This window comes from Mauremys reevesii, linkage group 8, assembly GCF_016161935.1.
Source record: "Mauremys reevesii isolate NIE-2019 linkage group 8, ASM1616193v1, whole genome shotgun sequence".
NCBI lineage: Eukaryota > Metazoa > Chordata > Testudines > Geoemydidae > Mauremys > Mauremys reevesii.
In genome coordinates, this window is record NC_052630.1 from 81,507,154 (window position 1) to 81,527,963 (window position 20,810).

Below are 20,810 nucleotides of genomic sequence, written 5' to 3' on the forward strand. Positions count from 1 at the left end.
TTTTAGTTTGTTCCCAGTGCTTTAAAAAACAGCTGCATTATGAAATAGCTACAAGCTGAAAAAGCATTCTGTGCAATGGCATGCAAAATGAGTACATCAAGCAGACGACTCAAACAAGGTGTTAGAATACATAAGGAATAGGATGGACAATATCTTACTATCATATATATCAATGGTGCAGCCTCATCTGAACACTGTATCCAGTATTGGCCACGCCATCTCAAAAGAAATATTACAGAATTAGAGGGAATTCACAGAAAGGAGTTGGAAAAAAAAATCATAGAATCATAGAATATCAGGATTGGAAGGGACCTCAGGAGGTCATCTAGTCCAACCCCCTGCTCAAAGCAGGACCAATTCCCAACTAAATCATCCCAGCCAGGGCTTTGTCAAGCCTGACCTTAAAAACCTCTAAGGAAGGAGATTCCACCACCTCCCTAGGTAACCCATTCCAGTGCTCCACCACTCTCTGAGTTGAAAAAGTTTTTCCTAATATCCAACTTAAACCTCCCCCACTGCAACTTGAGACCATTACTCCTTGTTCTGTAATCTGCTACCACTGAGAATCACAGAAATGTTGTGCTAATGGGACCTTGAAGTCATCAAGTCCAGTCCCCTTTGCTGAGGATTATGAGCATGGAAAAACTCTCATATGAAGAGAGATTGAAAAGATTGGGATGGTTTATCTTAGAAAAGAGATGTGAAAATTTATATCTATTTTTATAGACACACACACACACACACACACAAAATGGTATAGAGAAAGTAAATTGGGAAAACAGAACTGTCCAGTCTCATAGCACAAATACAAGGTGACAGTCTATGAAATTAAAGATGGGAAATTCAAAGCCACTAAAAGGAAATACTTTTTCACACAATGTGTAATTAAATTGTGAAACTTCTTGCCACAGGGCCGAAGCACAAAGGAGGTTAAAAAAAAAAAAAGAAGACTTGGGTGTTAATGCTGTTTGGCAAGAGAAACTACACCAGTTGGCAGCACTCTGTATTAAGGGGTCTGTGATCACACTCACCTAAATACTTGCAATCTAGAGGTACTCCTGGGGTGAATAATATTCATTTTATCATGTGCTTGGGTTAGGAGGTTAACAAGTCTCTCTGATGCAGTACTCAGCTCAAGTATACCTGTTTTTCTGACTCCCAGATTAAACTGCTACAATATTATTTACATTTGACTATCTTTCCAGAAAAAAACTATTTAAATTAGTGTAGAACATATCTGCTCACTCAAATGCTAACATGGTGCCAGCCATGCAGACATTTCACCTGTTCTCCTTAGACTGCACTGGCTTCTAAGTGCAGAGTGAACTTTGATCTGGGAAGCCCTATATAATTTAGGTCCTGGCTACCTTAGAGATTGCCTTTCCTTACATAGATTCATAACCATTGAGATCAAATGGGTTGAGCTTCTGCTACAAGTTGCAAAAATTTGAACTTGGATTCCTGGGGATAGGAGGAGCTCAATGGAAGAGTGTCAATTATGGAATCTGTTTCCCTTTCAGATTAAAAAGCGCAGCAGTTTGTTGACCATCGGGGGAATGCTGTAAGGCCCAGTGTTTTACCATGCTGGAATGGCTGGTAAGATAAATTGGTTTTGTTTTGTTGTTTTATTATTGGCTAAGGTTTTTTTATTTTTTACTAACAGATACATTATACAAATGTTGTATGTGCTGCCAAAGGCTTACAACAGGTACACTTTATATATCTACACATAAAAAAAAAAATAAAAAAATAAAAATGAAAATTTCATTATCGATTATAAATGAAAAATTCATAAAATGTTTACATAAAATGAAATACCACAAAGTAATTCTGAGCTCACTATAAGTAGCGTATATTCCATTTTCATTTAGATATCAAAATACTTCCAAAACCATACATGACAAATGAGAGGAATTCTCTTTAATTTGCTTACTTTGCAGAAGCAGTAATTGAGAAGTAAGGATTTATACAAGTCACTTCAGTTCAACTTCAACTCTTTGAAACTGGGCCAAGGAGACCAATGGATAATTTATGACCCCTTTTGGAGACAATTTACCTGGAAATACATAGTGACAAAAAGGCAATAGTTTGCAATGCACTTTTCAAGAGTCTATTTAAATATTTTTTAAAATATCACTATTGTTAGCATGTGGCACATGTAGGGCAATTTCTCTTTTTGCACTAACTTAATAAGCACTTAGAAAAACGTGAAATGAATTTATATCCTAATTGAGGTACAACAAGTTATGCTTCTCTGTTGTAATAGGCTTGCCAGTTTAAATATATGAGTCAAAAATCAAAATACACACTGTCATTTGGCAACAGTACTACACGGTTATACAATTCTCAAGAAGTCTCCTCTGTACGTCTCTGCATATTCAACTTCATAATAGTTACTTAACAAGTTTAATAAACATTTGCAATGAGTTTCAAGATCCTCACATGGAAAGTGCTATTAAAAAGTGCCAGCTATCATTTTTATTATTTAAAAAAAAGCTACTATTAAACTCTCCAAAAGATATGCTCTCTCTGGTAGGAGATTCAGAAATAGTTAATAGCAGAAGGATGATTGTCTCAAAACTATGTCATCTTTGAAGAGATTGACTGAGCTGCCTGCTCTGAATATACAAAGAGATCACTGAAGTGACTGAGAAGTACGGATTTAGATAAGTCACATGACTCCAACATCCTGCCTACAAAAAAAACAAAAACCACCTTCATTAAAACGTCATCATTCAGTTTGGGAAGTCAAGTACTCTAAAGTTAGGAAGTGACAAAAATGAAGGTTAAGAAACTAAGAATGGCCCCACTGGGTCAGACTAATGGTCCATCTGCCTCAGTGTCTTGCCTTCCAACAGTGACTAATGCCTGATACTTCACAGGGGATGAACAGAACAGGGCAATTATCAAGTGATCCATCCCCTGTCATCCAGTCCCAGCATCTGGCAATCAGAGGCTTAGGAACACCCAGAGCATGGGGTTACATCCCTGACCATGTTGGCTAATAGACACTGATGGACCTATCCTCCATGAACTTATCTAATTGTTTTTTGAACTCACACTTTTGGCCTTCACAACATCCCCTAGCAACAAGTTTCACAGGTTGATCATGTGTTGTGTTAAGTACTTCCTTATGCTTGTTTTAAACCTGCTGACTATTAAATTCACCCTAAGACCCTTAATTTGTGTGTTATGTGAAAGGGTAAATAACAATTCCCTATTCATTTCTTCCATACCATTCATGATTGTACAGACCTTCATTATATTCCTCCTTAAGTCATCTCTAAGATGCAGTTCCAGTCTTTTTTTAATCTCTCCTCATATGGAAGCTGTTGCATACCCTTAATCATTTTTGTTGCCTAATGTCTTTTTTGAGATGGTCAACAAGAACTGAACACAATAATCAAAGTGTGGGCGTATCATGGATTCATATAGTGGCATTGTGATATTTTCTGTCTTATTATCTATCACTTTCCCAATGGTTCCTAACATTGTTCAATATTTTGACTGCTGCCACACATTGAGCAGTTGTTTTCAGATAATTTAGAATCTCTCTTTCTTCAGTGGTAACAGCCAATTTAGACCCCAATCATTTGTACGTATATAGTGTGAGTAGTGGGACTACTTTTTCCAATGTGCATTGCTTTGTACTTAGCATAAATTTCATCTGCCATTTTTGTCACCCAGTTTATTGGGATCCACTTGTAACTCTTCACAGTCTGCTTTGGACTTAACAAATCTGGAGTAATTTTACATCATCTGAAAATTTTGCTAACTCACTGTTCAACCCCTTTGTCCAGATCATTCATGAATAAGTTGAATAGCACAGGTCCCAATAGAGATCCTTGGGGAAACCTGCTATTCACCTTTCTGCATTGTGAAAACTAACGATTTATTCCCCCATCATTTATTTCCGCTCTTGTAAGCAGCTACTGATCCATGAGAGGACCCTAACTCTGATCCCATGATTGCTTAGTATACTTAAGAGCCTTTGGTGAGAGACCTTGTCGAAGGCTTTCTGAAACTCCAAGAACACTATAGCAATTAGATCACCCTTGTCTACATGCTTGTTGCCATCCTTTAATAGACTGGTGAGGTATGATTTCCCATTACAAAAGCCATGTTGACTCTTCCCAACATATCATGTTTAGCTACGTGTCTGATAATTCTGTTCTTTACTAATAGCTTCAAACAGTTTGACAGGTACCAAAGGTAGGCTTACTGGCCTGTAATTGTCAGGATAATGTTTAGGACTCTCTTAAAAAAAAATCATCATTACATTAGATAAATCAACCTCTGCACCAGATGAATTCAGAGTAAGTGATACCTTACATAGCACAGATAGTAGTTCTCTAATTTCATATCTGAGTTCCTTCAGAACTCTTGGGTGAATGCCATCTTATCCTATTGACTTAAACTAAACAGTAATATCAATTTGTTCCCAAACCTCCTCTACTGATACCTCAATCTAGAACAGTTTCTCAGATTTGTCACTTAAAAAGAATGCCTCAGATGTGGGAATCTTCCCTATGTTCTCTACAGTGAAGACCAAGAATTCATTTAGCTTCTCCGCAGTGCCTTGTCTTTCTTGCATGCTCCTTTAGTGCCTTGATTATCCAATGGCCCCACTAACTGTTTGGTAGGCTTCCTGCTTCCGTTTTTTTTTTTTTAAATGTTGCTATTAGTTTGTGTACTTAGCTAGCTGCTCTTCAAATTCTTTCTTGGCCTGCCTTATTATATTTTACATTTGATTAGCCAGAGTTTATGTTCCTTTCTGTTTTCCTCACTAGGATTTGACATTAGAGACAAAAACTCATCCTTCAAAAATATAACCACCTCTTTCACTCTGCTGTTTAGTCGGGTGGCTTTTTTGTTATTTTTATTTATTAATTATTATTAGGGATATACATTTAGTTTGAGCCCTATTATGGTGCTTTTAAAAAGTTTCCATTAGGTATGTAAAAGTTTAACCGGTTAACAGATAAACTTGATGCTTATTGGTTTCTGTTAACGATTAAACTCCCCCGGGATCCTGTCTGCCAGCCCTGAGATCCCAGCCCTGAGCCCCCCCGGTCTCAGCACGCCTGGGATCCCCACTGCAGGCCCCCAACAGGTGCAGATCCTGTGCTCCATTTAGGACTAAATCTGGAATTGCCTCTCATCTTGTGGTTTCCTGGATGAACTGCTCCACGAAGCAGCCATTTATGGTATCCTGAAATTTTATCCTTGTTGAGGTGACACGTCCCCAGTCAACATGAGGACAGTTGAAATCCCCCATTATTGTGTTTTCTGTCTTTGTAGCCTCTCTAATCTCCATAAGCATTTCACAGTCACCATCCTCCTCCTCATCAGAAGTATATTCTTACTGCTAAACTCTTATTTTTCCAAGCATGGCATTTCTATTCAGAGAGATCTGATTCATTTAAGATTTTTACTATATTTGACTCTATACTTTCTTTCACATATAGTGCCACTCCTCCACCAGCACGACATACTGCGTCGCTCCTATATATTTTGCACCTTGGTATTACCATATCCCATTGATTATCCTCATTCCACCAACTTTCTCCCAATGCCTATTATAGCAATATCTTTATTTAATAACAGGCACTCCAATTCACCCTTCTTAGTATTTAGGCTTCTAGCCACTGGAGGAGAGTGTGTGGGTACAGATACATTTGTCCACTCCCCTAAAGCCTGACCACTTAACCTCTAACCTGTCCCTCTGCCAGTCCTGTCTCATCTCCACACCTGGCTCCTTGTTCCAGTGTTATTCTTTTTGCCTATCCAGACCCAGTCTCCACTCTGCAGGCTTCTCATCTCAGCCTCCATATCTCCTTCTTAGGCCTTACTGTCCCAACTTCCTCCTCCTCCCCCAATCTCTCCCTCTCCGCTTGACTAGTCTCAGTTTCCCCCTGCCAGATCCTAATCTTGTCTGTTTCTTTACCCACCCCTGCAGTGTCTTCAAGTCCTAGTCTCCCTCCCCAGGTTCCTCATCTAGTCCCAGTCTCTCCCTCTACCTTAGCTCCTTGCCCAATCTTAGTGTTCTCCCGCCAGCCAATTGGCTCCCAGTTGCCTTCCCCACCATTTCCCTCAGGTGCTCTCAGCTCCAATCTTCTTGCCCAACCAGTTCCAAACTCTCCTCCCCCACTCTGGCTCCCAATCCCAGTTCCCTTCTCTCCCCCTCCCCAACCACACACCCACCCAGCCAATCCCAGGTTCTGCCCTCATCACCCCAGCAAGCCAGATTCCCTGTCTCAATCTACTCCTTTCCCTCGTCTGGCTTTTGTCCTCCCTGCATTTAAATCAGACAACTTCTTCTGCCACACTGCCTTGGTGCCAGTGTGGTGTAGCGGGGGGAAGTGCAATTGACAGCACTAGAGAGACGGACTTCATTTCCAGACCCCCAACCCAGTCCAGAACATATGGGAGCGGCCATTACAGGCAAAGTCAGATCATATGCAGGAGCTATGATGGGATGGCACATGCACAGTCTGGTCAGCACGAGGAGATGCAGGAGTCTGAAGCATATTCAGTAAGGCCAAAATCATCTTTGATTTTTAACAGCGAAATTTTCAGAAGTCTACTAAGCATGTAGAAACTACAATTTTTCAAAGGCTTACAGCTGGGCCAAATTTAGCCAGATTTTCACAGGGACAGCAAAAGGTACATCCTTCATACAAGGCCAAATTTCAAGACTTTGCTCCAAAGCATGAAGGGATTTTAAAAGAAAATGTCACTAAAATTTAACATGGACAAGGTATTTTTTGCCAGCCTCATTCTCAGAAATGGCTGAACTACTTTGGTTGACATTTTTCCCCCCGAAAATCAGCCTTAGGCAGAAATCCAGCATGTAAAACAGTTAAAGTTTGGCAAATTTGTAAGCAGCTGAAAACCATATTTTATAACAGAAAAAGTTCAGCAGCCTTAATAATAGGTGGCACAATTCCCCCACCTATAATCTGACAGACAGCCTAAAAAGGAAGAAAATGAAAAGTTAAGGATGGCTACAGCCCATACTTTCTATTCTTCCATCCAGAGAGATGCACCTGAGCACTCGCACAACCATCATACATGACAGAAAAGATGGTTACTCACCTTTGTAACTGCTGTTCTTCGAGATCTGTTGCTCATATCGATTCCAATTAGGTGTGCGGGTGCCGTGTGCACGATCGTCAGGAGATTTTTACCCTAGCAACACTCGGTGGGTTGGCTGAGGTGCCCCCTGGAATGACGCCTTTATGGCACCGGATATATACCCCGGCCGACCCAGCGTCCCCTCAGTTTCTTCTTGCTGCCTACTCCAACAGAGGGGAAGGAGGGCGGGTTTGGAATGGATATGAGCAACATATCTCAAAGAACAACAGTTACAAAGGTGAGTAACCGTCTGTTCTTCTTCGAGTGCTTGCTCATATCCATTCCAATTAGGTGACTCCCAAACCTTACCTAGGCAGTGGGGTCGGAGTGAGATGTCGTGGAGTGAAGGACCACTGAACTAAATGCAGTATCACCCCTGGACTGCAGCAGTATCGCATAGTGGGCAGCGAAGGTATTCACTGATGACCAATTCGCTGCCCTACATATCTCCTGAATGAGCACGTGCACCAGGAAAGCAGAGGATGAAGCCTGAGCCCGCGTGGAGTGGGCGGTAAGGTGCGGAGATGGGACACCAGCCAAGTCATAGCACGCACGGATGCATGATGTGATCCAGGACGAGATGCGCTGAGAGGAGACCGGAAGGCCTTTCATCCGGTCTGCCACAGCAACAAACAGCTGTGACGTTTTCCTGAAGGGTTTCGTTTGCTCGATGGAGCAGGAGCCGATATTTGTCCTATCCGCTCCGGCAATGGACGTGGCTCCAACTGTGGTGCAGGAAGCGCCGGCAGCTGTCGCACCGACAAACAAGAAGTGGCCGGCACCTGCTTGGGATGCTTATTCTTCTGGCTCGGAGATAGAGACCTGCACCAGAGTGGTGGAGGTGTCGGGGAGATTTGGCGCCACGAGTCTTTGGTGGAATCCGAACGCAGTGCTGGAACAGTTAGTGCCACAGGGGCACTCCACACTGAGGACAATGGTGCCGAGTCTCAGCGCGCGGAGGAAGGGACCGGGCTAAGTGCCACCTCCATAAGGAACTGCTTCAGTCTAAAGTCCCGCTCCTTCCTAGTCCTCAGCTTGAAGGCTTTGCAAATGCAGCACTTGTCTGTTTGGTGGGATTCCCCCAGACACCTTGGCAAGAGTCATGGGGGTCCCCCGTTGGCATCAGCCTCTGGCAAGCCGAGCAGGGTTTGAAGCCCTGAGACCCAGGCATGTGCCTGGGTACCGGGATAGGGGAGAAGACCCCGTTCCCCCCCCCACTAATTAAACCAACTATACTGATACTAAGTAATTCACAACTATTAACAACTAATTAGAAATGATTAACAGGTACTAAAGTGAATGCTAGGGAGAGTGGAGGTCAGCTAAGCTGTGCTCCACAGTTCCAATGACCTTCATGGGTGAAGCTGCATTTAGTTCAGCAGTCCTTCACTCCACATCTCGCTCCGACCCCACCGCCTAGGTAAGGCTTGGGAGTCACCTAATTGGAATGGATATGAGCAAGCACTCAAAGAAGAAAGGCAGTTACTCACCTTTGTAACTGTTGTTCTTTGAGATGTGTTGCTCATATCCATTCCAAACCCACCCTCCTTCCCCTCTGTTGGAGTAGGCAGCAAGAAGGAACTGAGGGGGCGCTGGGTCGGCCGGGGCATATATCTGGCGCCATAAAGGTGCCACTCCAGGAGGCGCCTCAGCCAACCCACCGAGTGTTGCTAGGGCAAAAATCTCCTGACAATCATGCACGCAGCGCGTGCACACCTAACTGAAATTGATATGAGCAAGCACTCGAAGAACACAACCTTAACTCTGCTCCAAAGAGAGATGCTAGCCTCTTACCACTTTCTTCCCTAAACAACACCATCACAAACAGATAAGACTCTCCCCTTCCCCCACTATCATTCCTTTTGTTCAGTTCAGTGACAGTACATACACATTTAGGTTTTGGGAAGGAAGATGGGTGGATATACTAGAATCCCCACTGGATCTGCTCCTAAGCCAGCCAGTCTCTTTGATGAAGATCCTGCTCTTCATGAAAGGAATCATTGCTATACTGAAGATGCAGCCCTTTATGAACCTGTTCAGCTGGCTCAAGAGATCCAATCCTGAACAGCGCTCATCTCAATCATTTAAAATAAAACACTTATCAAGCAATGGAGTTTTTCACCCCAAAATAAGTATGTTCTATGAAACCCATTAAGGTCTCGAACTTTTTAAAGAACTATTAAATGAAAATTTAAGTCTGGTGAGATTGTTTTAATTTTGTGCTTTCCATTTTTGGTCTTCATGTTTGCTTGTCATTTCTTATGTGGTCTATGTAGTCCAGGAGGATCTTGGGAACCAATTGTCATATGTATCCTGGGTTGGGACCTACTTACCTGTTTTTCATTTGTTCATTTTCTTTAACAGTGCCACTGAACGCTTTCACAAAGAACATTTTCAAAAAAATAGGGTACTTTGTTGAAGACTTTGGTCTTCATGTAATTATTATGGCAGTTGGAGTCTTATGACTGCACACTTTCACTGAGGCCCTGGTCTTCATTAAAGCAATGTTTCTTCCTCAAAGATCTTAGTTTCTGACAGAGTAGCCATTCCTTTGTCGAAGATCTTGTCCAACAAAACACGAAAGCCTCTGGCTTAGCAAATTAGTCCCCAGTTTCAGATGCAGAGAAAGTTATTGGGGGCAAGTGCTAAAAGCTAATGTGGTTCTCCTCTCCTACATTATTCATATAGGCTTCCACACACAGAGTCAGAGAAAGAAGCAGCCTTTAATCACAATCTCTGTCAGTTAACAGAAATACATAAGGATTCAGTTACAATGAACAACACTAATAACTGTTTCTTTCTGTTAAAATGAAATCACATAACTCTGTTTAGACACATGGACACCCTGTCATGGTGTACCAATTTTTATTACTTTCTACAATTTGTATTTTTTTAAAGTGGCCCAAAAAATCATAATTTTGTGGGTTCTAACTTTTTATAGGCCAATTTTTAATTAATTGATTAGGATTAGAAAGTTAACAAATTTACTTGAAAATCTTGAGGAAATTCAACTTTATTTAAGAGATCATATGCTGAAAATTTGTGGCAAGCACACTGATACACTTCTTCCAGGACTTTGTCTACACTAGGATTTTTTTTCTTAACATTTTCTTCCATTGCTGTTGCTGGTTTTGTTGCAGCAGCCGCAAGGTCAGTATTTAATCTTTTATATATAAACATGGAAGTTGGGACTACTTCTTTAAAATACAGATACCATTGTAGTCATCTATGCCTTTGTTTCTCAAGACAAGATTACTTCCCTTAGGGATTCATTTTAAATCCCCCTAGAAACTGATGTTAGTGCAGAATTCAGCTGCCTGTTTATCAAGTGGTATATTTTACTGTGAGCATGTTACACTGGTGGTGGCTGTATGAGCTGCATTGCTTACAGATTGTGTTCTAGGTAGAATTTAATGAGTTCCTTTTGACTAAAGACTTGGCTACACGGCAAGTTAGTGAGTGACAAACCAGGGTGCAACTCCCACTACTTAAGCACAACAATTATAACAATCATAGATTTGATGCAAGAATTGCATTTATGTTTTTATATGTTGTCAAAGACAAGGAGAATTATAGATAGGTATTCTTATGTTTCCATAAATAAAAATAAATATATGAATAAAGTAAAATTGAAATTTAGATCATCTAAATTCTAAGTATGCTGTTACTGGAGCTACAGTTGCACATCTATGGTGTCATAGCTCCATAAAGTAGATGTTTCCTACAGCAATAGAAGGGGTTGTTCCACCACTGTAGTAATCCACTTCCCCAAGCAACAGTAGCTACACTGATAGAAGCATTCTTCTGTCAACATAGCTGCTTCCACACCAGGTTAGGTCAACATATCTATGGTGCTTAGGCAGTCTGAATTTTCTTCCCCACACTCCTGGCCACTATAGCTATATCAACCAAACTTTTAAGTGTAGACCAGGCCTTATTTATCATTTGTTTTAAAATTCATGTTTAAAAGCAAGATTTGTTGCATGTGGTTGTTAAATTCTGTCCATATTTATCGGCAAGACATCCAAGCACATATTGTCACTATTCTAATGTTTTTAATGTTAGATTTTGTGCTTTCCATTTTGGTCTTCATGTTTGCTTGTCATTTCTTATGTGGTCTATGTAGTCCAGGAGGATCTTGGGAACCAATTGTCATATGTATCCTGGGTTGGGACCTACTTACCTGTTTTTCATTTGTTCATTTTCTTTAACAGTGCCACTGAACGCTTTCACAAAGAACATTTTCAAAAAAATAGGGTACTTTGTTGAAGACTTTGGTCTTCATGTAATTATTATGGCAGTTGGAGTCTTATGACTGCACACTTTCACTGAGGCCCTGGTCTTCATTAAAGCAATGTTTCTTCCTCAAAGATCCTAGTTTCTGACAGAGTAGCCATTCCTTTGTCGAAGATCTTGTCCAACAAAACACGAAAGCCTCTGGCTTAGCAAATTAGTCCCCAGTTTCAGATGCAGAGAAAGTTATTGGGGGCAAGTGCTAAAAGCTAATGTGGTTCTCCTCTCCTACATTATTCATATAGGCTTCCACACACAGAGTCAGAGAAAGAAGCAGCCTTTAATCACAATCTCTGTCAGTTAACAGAAATACATAAGGATTCAGTTACAATGAACAACACTAATACCCGGTAACTGTTTCTTTCTGTTAAAATGAAATCACATAACTCTGTTTAGACACATGGACACCCTGTCACGGTGTACCAATTTTTATTACTTTCTACAATTTGTATTTTTTTAAAGTGGCCCAAAAAATCATAATTTTGTGGGTTCTAACTTTTTATAGGCCAATTTTTAATTAATTGATTAGGATTAGAAAGTTAACAAATTTACTTGAAAATCTTGAGGAAATTCAACTTTATTTAAGAGATCATATGCTGAAAATTTGTGGCAAGCACACTGATACACTTCTTCCAGGACTTTGTCTACACTAGGATTTTTTTTCTTAACATTTTCTTCCATTGCTGTCGCTGGTTTTGTTGCAGCAGCCGCAAGGTCAGTATTTAATCTTTTATATATAAACATGGAAGTTGGGACTACTTCTTTAAAATACAGATACCATTGTAGTCATCTATGCCTTTGTTTCTCAAGACAAGATTACTTCCCTTAGGGATTCATTTTAAATCCCCCTAGAAACTGATGTTAGTGCAGAATTCAGCTGCCTGTTTATCAAGTGGTATATTTTACTGTGAGCATGTTACACTGGTGGTGGCTGTATGAGCTGCATTGCTTACAGATTGTGTTCTAGGTAGAATTTAATGAGTTCCTTTTGACTAAAGACTTGGCTACACGGCAAGTTAGTGAGTGACAAACCAGGGTGCAACTCCCACTACTTAAGCACAACAATTATAACAATCATAGATTTGATGCAAGAATTGCATTTATGTTTTTATATGTTGTCAAAGACAAGGAGAATTATAGATAGGTATTCTTATGTTTCCATAAATAAAAATAAATATATGAATAAAGTAAAATTGAAATTTAGATCATCTAAATTCTAAGTATGCTGTTACTGGAGCTACAGTTGCACATCTATGGTGTCATAGCTCCATAAAGTAGATGTTTCCTACAGCAATAGAAGGGGTTGTTCCACCACTGTAGTAATCCACTTCCCCAAGCAACAGTAGCTACACTGATAGAAGCATTCTTCTGTCAACATAGCTGCTTCCACACCAGGTTAGGTCAACATATCTATGGTGCTCAGGCAGTCTGAATTTTCTTCCCCACACTCCTGGCCACTATAGCTATATCAACCAAACTTTTAAGTGTAGACCAGGCCTTATTTATCATTTGTTTTAAAATTCATGTTTAAAAGCAAGATTTGTTGCATGTGGTTGTTAAATTCTGTCCATATTTATCGGCAAGACATCCAAGCACATATTGTCACTATTCTAATGTTTTTAATGTTAGATTTGTAGTTCTGGTTATTTTCTTTGCATCTGTTGATTTTTTTGCTCATTATAGTCTGATACACAGTCAATTCTCATAAATAAAGTGAACATACCATTTAAACTATTTAAATTTAAAAATTTAATTTATTTTTCAAAATGAAATTAGTTCTCAATAAACTAGTATTACTTGGATTACAGCAGCACCCAGAGGTCTAAAGAGCAATCAAGGCTCCATTGAGGTAGACACTGTACAAATATTCAGAGACTAAGATTCAGAAAGATTATGATTTGCCCGAAGTCATACAAGAAGACTGGGGTAGAGCTGGGAATTGAACCTAGATGTCCTGAGTCCCAGTCCAGTACCTTAATCACAATACCATTTTTTCCTACTGAAGGCATTGGAGACTAAAATCACTGTGACTCTGCAAGTTTTCCCACATGGCCTTACTAACATGTCTCAACCTTGGCCCGAAAGGACTACCTATAGAAGCAAGATGGGTATCAATAGTTTCAGTGTATATGTCTTGTTACTGCTTGGCGTCTCTCCACAGGGGAGAACAATTATTTTTGGAGTGTAGGTATTGATTTAAATGGCATACTGCGATCAGATATTCCCAAAATATAAAAAAAGCATAGTATAAAAATCCAAACAAATTCGAGTTTAAGAATTCTTTAATGTTTTCTGAAATAAACAAGGCCTCAATGATGCCTGATCCCTCCACTGGATACTATAAACAGAAAAAACAACAAGGAGTCCATTGGCACCTTAAAGACTAACAGATTTATTTGGGCATAAGCTTTTGTGGGTAAAAAATATCACTTCTTCAGATGCATGCAGTGAAAATTACAGATGCAGGCATAAATATACTGACACATGAAAAGAAGGGAGTTACCTTACAAGTGGAGAACCCGTGTTAATACTTGTAAGGTAACTCCCTTCTTTTCATGTGTCAGTATATTTATGCCTGTATCTGTAATTTTCACTCCATGCATCTGAAGAAGTGGTCTTTTTTACCCACAAAAGCTTATGCCCAAATAAATGTTAGTCTTGAAGGTGCCACCGGACTCCTCGTTGTTTTTGTGGATACAGACTAACACGGCTACCCCACTCTGATACGTGACAATAAGAAAAAGTAACTGCAAACAAACACTAATTCAAGGAATTCATTCATCTTCTGATTGAGTAGATTATTAGACCATAAGAACACCCACTGTCACAACTGTAGGTGTGCTGAAACCTACAATTATATCTGTGCAGAACCATCAATCAAATTGTCTGCTGCTCCACATAAAGCTTACACAGCTTAAGACAGTAAAAAAGGGGAAAACTGTGATCTTGGTTATAAATGCTATACACAATATTACTATCCTTTTTGTAAAAATATCAAACCAAGGAAACTTGCTAGCAATTTTAAAAGCCAATAGTGTCTGCAAGGGAATATCTTGCTTATAATTTGTTACTATTTAACACACTTCAAATCCCCAAAACTGTTTCCTATTCTCTGATGAGAACTAGAATCAGGAAGAATGACAGGAAGAACCTTGAAGTAAGATGTATAAAAGTGTAATAGCCAACTAGATCTGAAGGCAGACCTAGAAGAACAGTACCACTAAAAATCTTTATCTCATGAGATTATTTAGGAATAGGAGAAGTGAGTTCAATCTATTAAAATAAAAGGGTTATTTAATAAGCTACTGCTTGATCCAAACTACTCTGAAGAATCCTCTGGTAGTTCAAAAGACCCCAAGACCATAAAAATTAATTTGCAAGCTCTCTTTTTGGTCCTGGTTGACAAAAATAGTGTCACGATTCTTAAAAAAAGAAGAACCTGAACAAATCACATAACTCAACTGTACCAGCTGTAGCAGAATGCCTGATTTTGCATGATATATGTTGTGCCTCAGTTTATCCGATGATATGCCTGAGCTCTCAGAAGCTAATTCCCCACCGGAGAAAATTTATATAGATGTTAATTGCTCATGCAAAGTAACCTGATACATCATTTGAAAAGTTTTTAACCTGCTTTGTGAGTAGTAAACCATTCAGTCACAGCCTGAGAAAGACAACTAAAATAGAACAGTAATGCTGTCCTGAGGCATCACATGCCTGTGGAGCTTCAGGTCAGCTGGGTAAGGAGGAGACTGTGATGTTGTTATTCCATACTAAATAAATATAGCATCAGGAAGAAGCAGCAACAGAAGATCGACCAAAGATTTGAATAAAGCTATAATCCAGGTTATTCTTAAATCAGAGAGTGTAGTTTTTAATGCCTACTTCAACACTAAATAAATCAGATTTTTTTAATGTAATCTATAGTCCATGCAGTAAAAACACACACACAAAAAACCCCTCATAACGTACTTTTTCTGCATCTTGATAGGGACTAGAAATACAAGGCAATTTAGATGGGTGTTCTACTCAAAAAAAATATTTCCCCCCCCCCTGCAACTGGGAATCCCTTCCACCTATTTTTGTACAGTATAAGAGTCCGGTTCAGAAGAAGCAACATTCTGAGTAGTACTGTACTATGATTTAGCAGATGAAAAACACCATACACAGAACGAATAAAATATTATTAATTAAAATACAGAGAGAGAATGCAGACATGAATCCTAAACTTGGTAAATTTTATTATACTGACAATAATGACTTATTGCTGAAGTCTTGTAGATAATTAAAATTATCTGAGAATTTAATAGTGTACATTCATAAAATGAGTATGAAGTCATAATTTTTAATCTTTTGTCATCTTGCCAAAATATAAACAAATATTAGGAGTGTAGTGCCTTGTAAATTTGTAAAATAATTTCTCTCTAAAATAGGTGGTCATTCATACACACTTAACCAAATAGTGCTGCATACTATTACTTACGTAATAGAAATTTTCTATTTACATGGCTCAACAGAAAACCAAGAATGTATAACCACCAATATAGTAAATGCATTTTTTTGCCTGTGATTAATTTTGCCTGTAATTCATCACATGCATACAGGTAGGTTCTCAGTTGCTATTCCAAAGCCAATTCATTTATATCTAAGTCTTAGTAATATATTTATATGAAGTAGAAGAAAATATTACTGGTATCATGCATTTCAAAATGAATTTGACTGTTGTATCCTACAACCTCTGCATCTATTTGAAGCCAATAAAAGGATAAATAAAGTTGTTCTAAACAAGAATATAATTATTTCAAATTTATTTTTTTCTTTCCATTCATATATAAACCTACATATCTGATACACTATAGAGTTAAAAGTCTGTCCACTGACAATGACTAACCTCTATCTGAAAACCATACAAAACTAAAACACAACAATACTTCTGAAATTTAAACAGGACAGCAATTGACCACTATTTCCAGTCCCATACACATACCTACCAAAGTATAAACTTTCAAAAAACACTGTTTGCAGTTTCCTGGTTTTGGACTTTGTGTATTACATGTTTTCTAAGATACCAATATTTGAGCTAGACATATTTTAACTAGAAAAACTGAACGTATGCTATCTATGATATTCAGTACCTTCACTGAAAATTTCTGTCATTATTCTACTCCCAACTTCTAATGGATCATTTAACGAACAGCAGCAACATATTTACCATCCACACAAATCAGTACAGGAGAATGCTAATAACCAGATTTCTTATGAAGAAATAATTAAAATAATATTTTACTTGTTTATGAAGAATTAAAACTTGTCTTTCCCCTTCACCTCTCTTTCTCCAACTTCAAAAGTCATATTATAGGAATAGAAACTACAGACATGGTTACCTCTTTAACTGTTCAAATGGAGACTGCCCTTCAGTTGCTGATGAAGTGATTCCTGTCTATACAGTATGTAAAGTGGTTTAGTATCCTTCTGGATAAAGAAGCTACAAAAATTTAAGATATTATTTATTATTATTATTATTATTATTAATCAGTTACTTTTAAACTACAATAAAATACCTTTTATGACCAGATTGTTTTGTTAGAATTCATCATTCAAAAGATGAATATCATTCTTTCTTATTTTACAAACTACCATCACTAACCAATAGTTAGCCTCTCTTACTTGTACAGAAATAATTTCTAAAAGTACTCTGACAGAAAATTAATATAGGACTTTAAATACAGTGTTTTAGTACTTCAAACAGCAATTCTGGATGTTTGGTTTTATCTAATGCTGTGGTAATTAAATTGAGTATATACTTGTAGAACCATACCAATTAGAAGAGAGAATCACATAAGAAATAAATATTTTATTTTTGTGCTCCTAGATTTAAGATTGTCTGCCGCCAAATAATAGTGTAAAGAAGCTGTATGCTACCGCAACAAAAATCTCAGAACATATCCCAGAGCTTCACACATAGGACTCTCCCAAATAGAAACAGACATGAATAGCATCAATATTACCATCATGCGACAAAAGATAATATACCCTACTCTGTTCCCCCCGGGCAGTTTCAGAGGCAACCACAACCAAAAGGAGTCTCTACTAGGGCAATGCCAACATAACCATGCTACTAGGGCACTGCTGTGGGTCACAGCAACTACAGAGACAAACTGGAAACTACAATGGGATAATACAGTAGAAATTCCACAATGGGAGTAGTAGTTCTTACACAAGAGGGAATGATTTGGCTCCACTACAGAAAACAAACTGATTTAAGTTGAGGGACATTATGGTACTTGTATAATAAATGATCTACCACATCTTTTTCACCCAAGGTAAAAAGAAATTCCCCTTGGTAACAATACCTAAAAAAAAAATGTGAGTGAAAATAAATTACAAAATTGTATCTTCCATGTTATGAATCTTGTGTGTTCAGAGTTAATATTTTGGAAGAGAGAAAAAAATATTCTTAATAGGACTGTCAAGTGATTAAAAAATTAATTGCAATTAACCACGCAATTAAAAAAATTAATCGCAATTAATCGCACTATTAAACAATAATAGAATACCATTTATTTAACTATTTTGGATGTTTTCTACATTTTCAAATATATTGATTTGAATTACAACACAGAATATGAAGTGTACAGTGCTTACTTTATATGTGTTTTTGATTACAAGTATTTGCACTGTAAAAAAAAAAAGAAATAGTATTTTTCAATTCACCTAATACAACTACTGTAGTGCAGTCTTTGTTGTGAAAGTGCAACATACAAATGGAGATTTTTTTTGTTTGTTACATAACTGCACTCAAAAACAAATCCAGGTAAAACTTCAGAGCCTTCTCAGTCCTACTTCTTGTTCAACCAGTCGCCAAGACAAACAAGTGTATTTACATTTACAGGAGATAATGCTGCCCTCTTATTTACAACGCCAACAGAAAGTGAAAACAGGCATTTGCATGACACTGTTGTAGATGGCATAGAAGGTATTTACGTGCCAGATATGCTAAACATCCATATGCCTCTTCATGCTTCGGCCACTGTTCCAGAAGACATGCTGATAGTGCTCATTAAAAAAAATAATGTGTTAATTAAATTTGTGACTGAACTCCTTGGAGGAGAATTGTATTGCCTCTGCTCTGTTTTACCCGCATTCTGCCATATGTTTCATGTTATAGCAGTCTCGGATGATGGACCAGCACATGTTGTTCATTTTAAGAACAGTTTCAATGACAAAACAAAAAGAAGGTACCAATGTGAGATTTCTAAAGATAGCTACAGCACTCGACCCAAAGTTTAAGAATCTGAAGTGCCTTCCAAAATCTGAGAGGGACAAGATGTGGAGTATGCTTTCAAAAGTCTTTAAAAAAACTTTAAAAAGTAACACTCTAATGAGGAAACTACAGAACCCAAATGACCAAAAAAGAAAATCAACCTTCTGCCGGTGGCATCTGACTCAGATAATGAAAATGAAAATGCGTCCGTCTGCACTGCTTTGGATTCTTATCGAGCAGAACCCATCATCAGCATGGACACATGTCCCCATGAAGGTGGTTGAAGCATGAATCTTTAACACATCTGGCACATAAATAGTACAACAGTGCCATGAGAACTCCTGTTCTCACTTTCAGGTGACATGGTAAATAAAAAGCGGGCAGCACTATCTCTTGCAAATGTAAATAAACTTGTTTGTCTGAGTGATGGGCTGAACAAGAAGTAGGACTGAGTGGACTTGCAGACTCTAAAATTTTACAGTGTTTTATTTTTTAATGCAGATTTTTTTGTACATAATTCTACATTTGTAAGTTCACCTTTCATGATATGGAGATTGCACTACAGTACTTGTATTAGGTTAACTGAAAAATAGCATTGCTTTTGTTTATCATTTTTACACTGCAAATATTTGTAATAAAAATATAATAATATAAACTGATTTCAATTACAACACAGAATACAATATATATAGAAAAATGTCAAAAATATTTAATTTTCAATTGGTATTCTATTGTTTTATACAGTGCAATTAAAACTGTGATTAATTGCAATTAATTTTTTTAATCGCGATTAATTTGAGTTAAACATGTGAGTTAACTGCAATTAACCAACAGCCATAATTCTTAATGATGTAACATTACTGCTTACTACCTAGTCCACTAATAATATGCTAAACAGGGCCCAATGCTGGCATATCTCCATCTTCTAAAAGGAGTTCTTCCTTCTGGAATATTTTACTACCTTGCTTTCCCAGAAAACCTACAGTATATGACTTGGGGTAAAGAATGCACTTAAAGTACTCCAACTCCCATAATGACAACATGTATTTTACTATACCCAGTTTCTGCACAATTAAGCACAGACTCTACCTAAACCACAATTCATTAAATATAAGCTTTTTCCATCATCAGGTTACCCAAAGAACAGATTGGTTTCCTCACTATACTAGTTAACACCTTCCCTCAGTGAAAATACTACTCTGCCTTCTGCCCACAGAAATCTAAATTCCATCTGCTGCTTTATTTCCTATAAATGAACCAGACCCCCGACTGTGAATTACAGTCAACTTCTATAAACGTTTCTCAAGTGTTCCACAAATAACAAGTTGACTCTGAAGATCAACAGATTTGCTATTGTCGTGCTCAAGAAGCTGACACCAGATGTATGTGTCTTGTTAAAGAAAACATCTTATTAGGCATTGCTCACAATTCATAGGATTCCCCACCACATTAGATCCTTAATATCACAGATGCATACAGTCTCTTATTACCCACAGAACCCGAAAAGAACGTATAAGGAAGTATAAAAAACAAATTCCTTCCCCCTCAAATCAGGATCAGCAATAGTCCAATTAAATTAATGGTAATCTCCATACCTGAGAGATGTAACTGGATTAGGATAATGAGATCTTAATGAATTTTGTCTATCACCAGGCAACGTAAGTGAAGTATTTCTATGCCGAAGTATTGTGCTACTCCTTTGCAAGATTAAGATTTTTAAGGAAGAAAATTAAAGGAGAGACACAAATACATTGCCATTATCAATGCCACATATGGAGAATGAACTAGATTTTCTTCACAGCATGACTGAAGCACACTGAAAGGGACTGTATGTGGAAAGCATGTACAGTAAAAGCTGTGTTATCCAGCCCTGTACCAACCAGAAAGCTCTAATAACTGACCTTTCTAATCTTCCTAGAAAGTCCGGTTTATAGTCCGGTTGGCGCGGGGCCAGCAGGCTCCCTACCTGGCTCCATGTGGCTCCCCGGAAGCAGCAACATGTCCCTGCTGCTCCTAGGTGGAGGAACAACCATGAGGGGTTCAGAGTGAGGGAAGAGGTGCAGGGTTGGGGCACAAGAGGGGGTGCCGGATCTGGGCAGTGCTCACCTCGGGTGGT

The 20,810-nt window shown here is 38.4% G+C and overlaps 1 protein-coding gene across 2 annotated transcripts in view; it reads right to left on the reverse strand.

The window, feature by feature from the left end:
* The window catches only part of PRKACB (protein kinase cAMP-activated catalytic subunit beta), a 116,973-nt gene that overhangs the window by 79,105 nt on the left and 17,058 nt on the right, over positions 1-20,810 (reverse strand). Inside the window, exon 1 of one of the 2 annotated variants that reach the window (XM_039483967.1) lies at positions 1,934-1,954. The exons of the other annotated variant lie outside the window; for it this stretch is intronic. Coding sequence (XP_039339901.1) covers position 1,934 — 1 coding nt within the window. The 5' untranslated portion in view covers positions 1,935-1,954. Of the gene's footprint in view, positions 1-1,933; positions 1,955-20,810 lie in introns of those variants that run through there. 2 annotated transcript variants of the gene reach the window in all.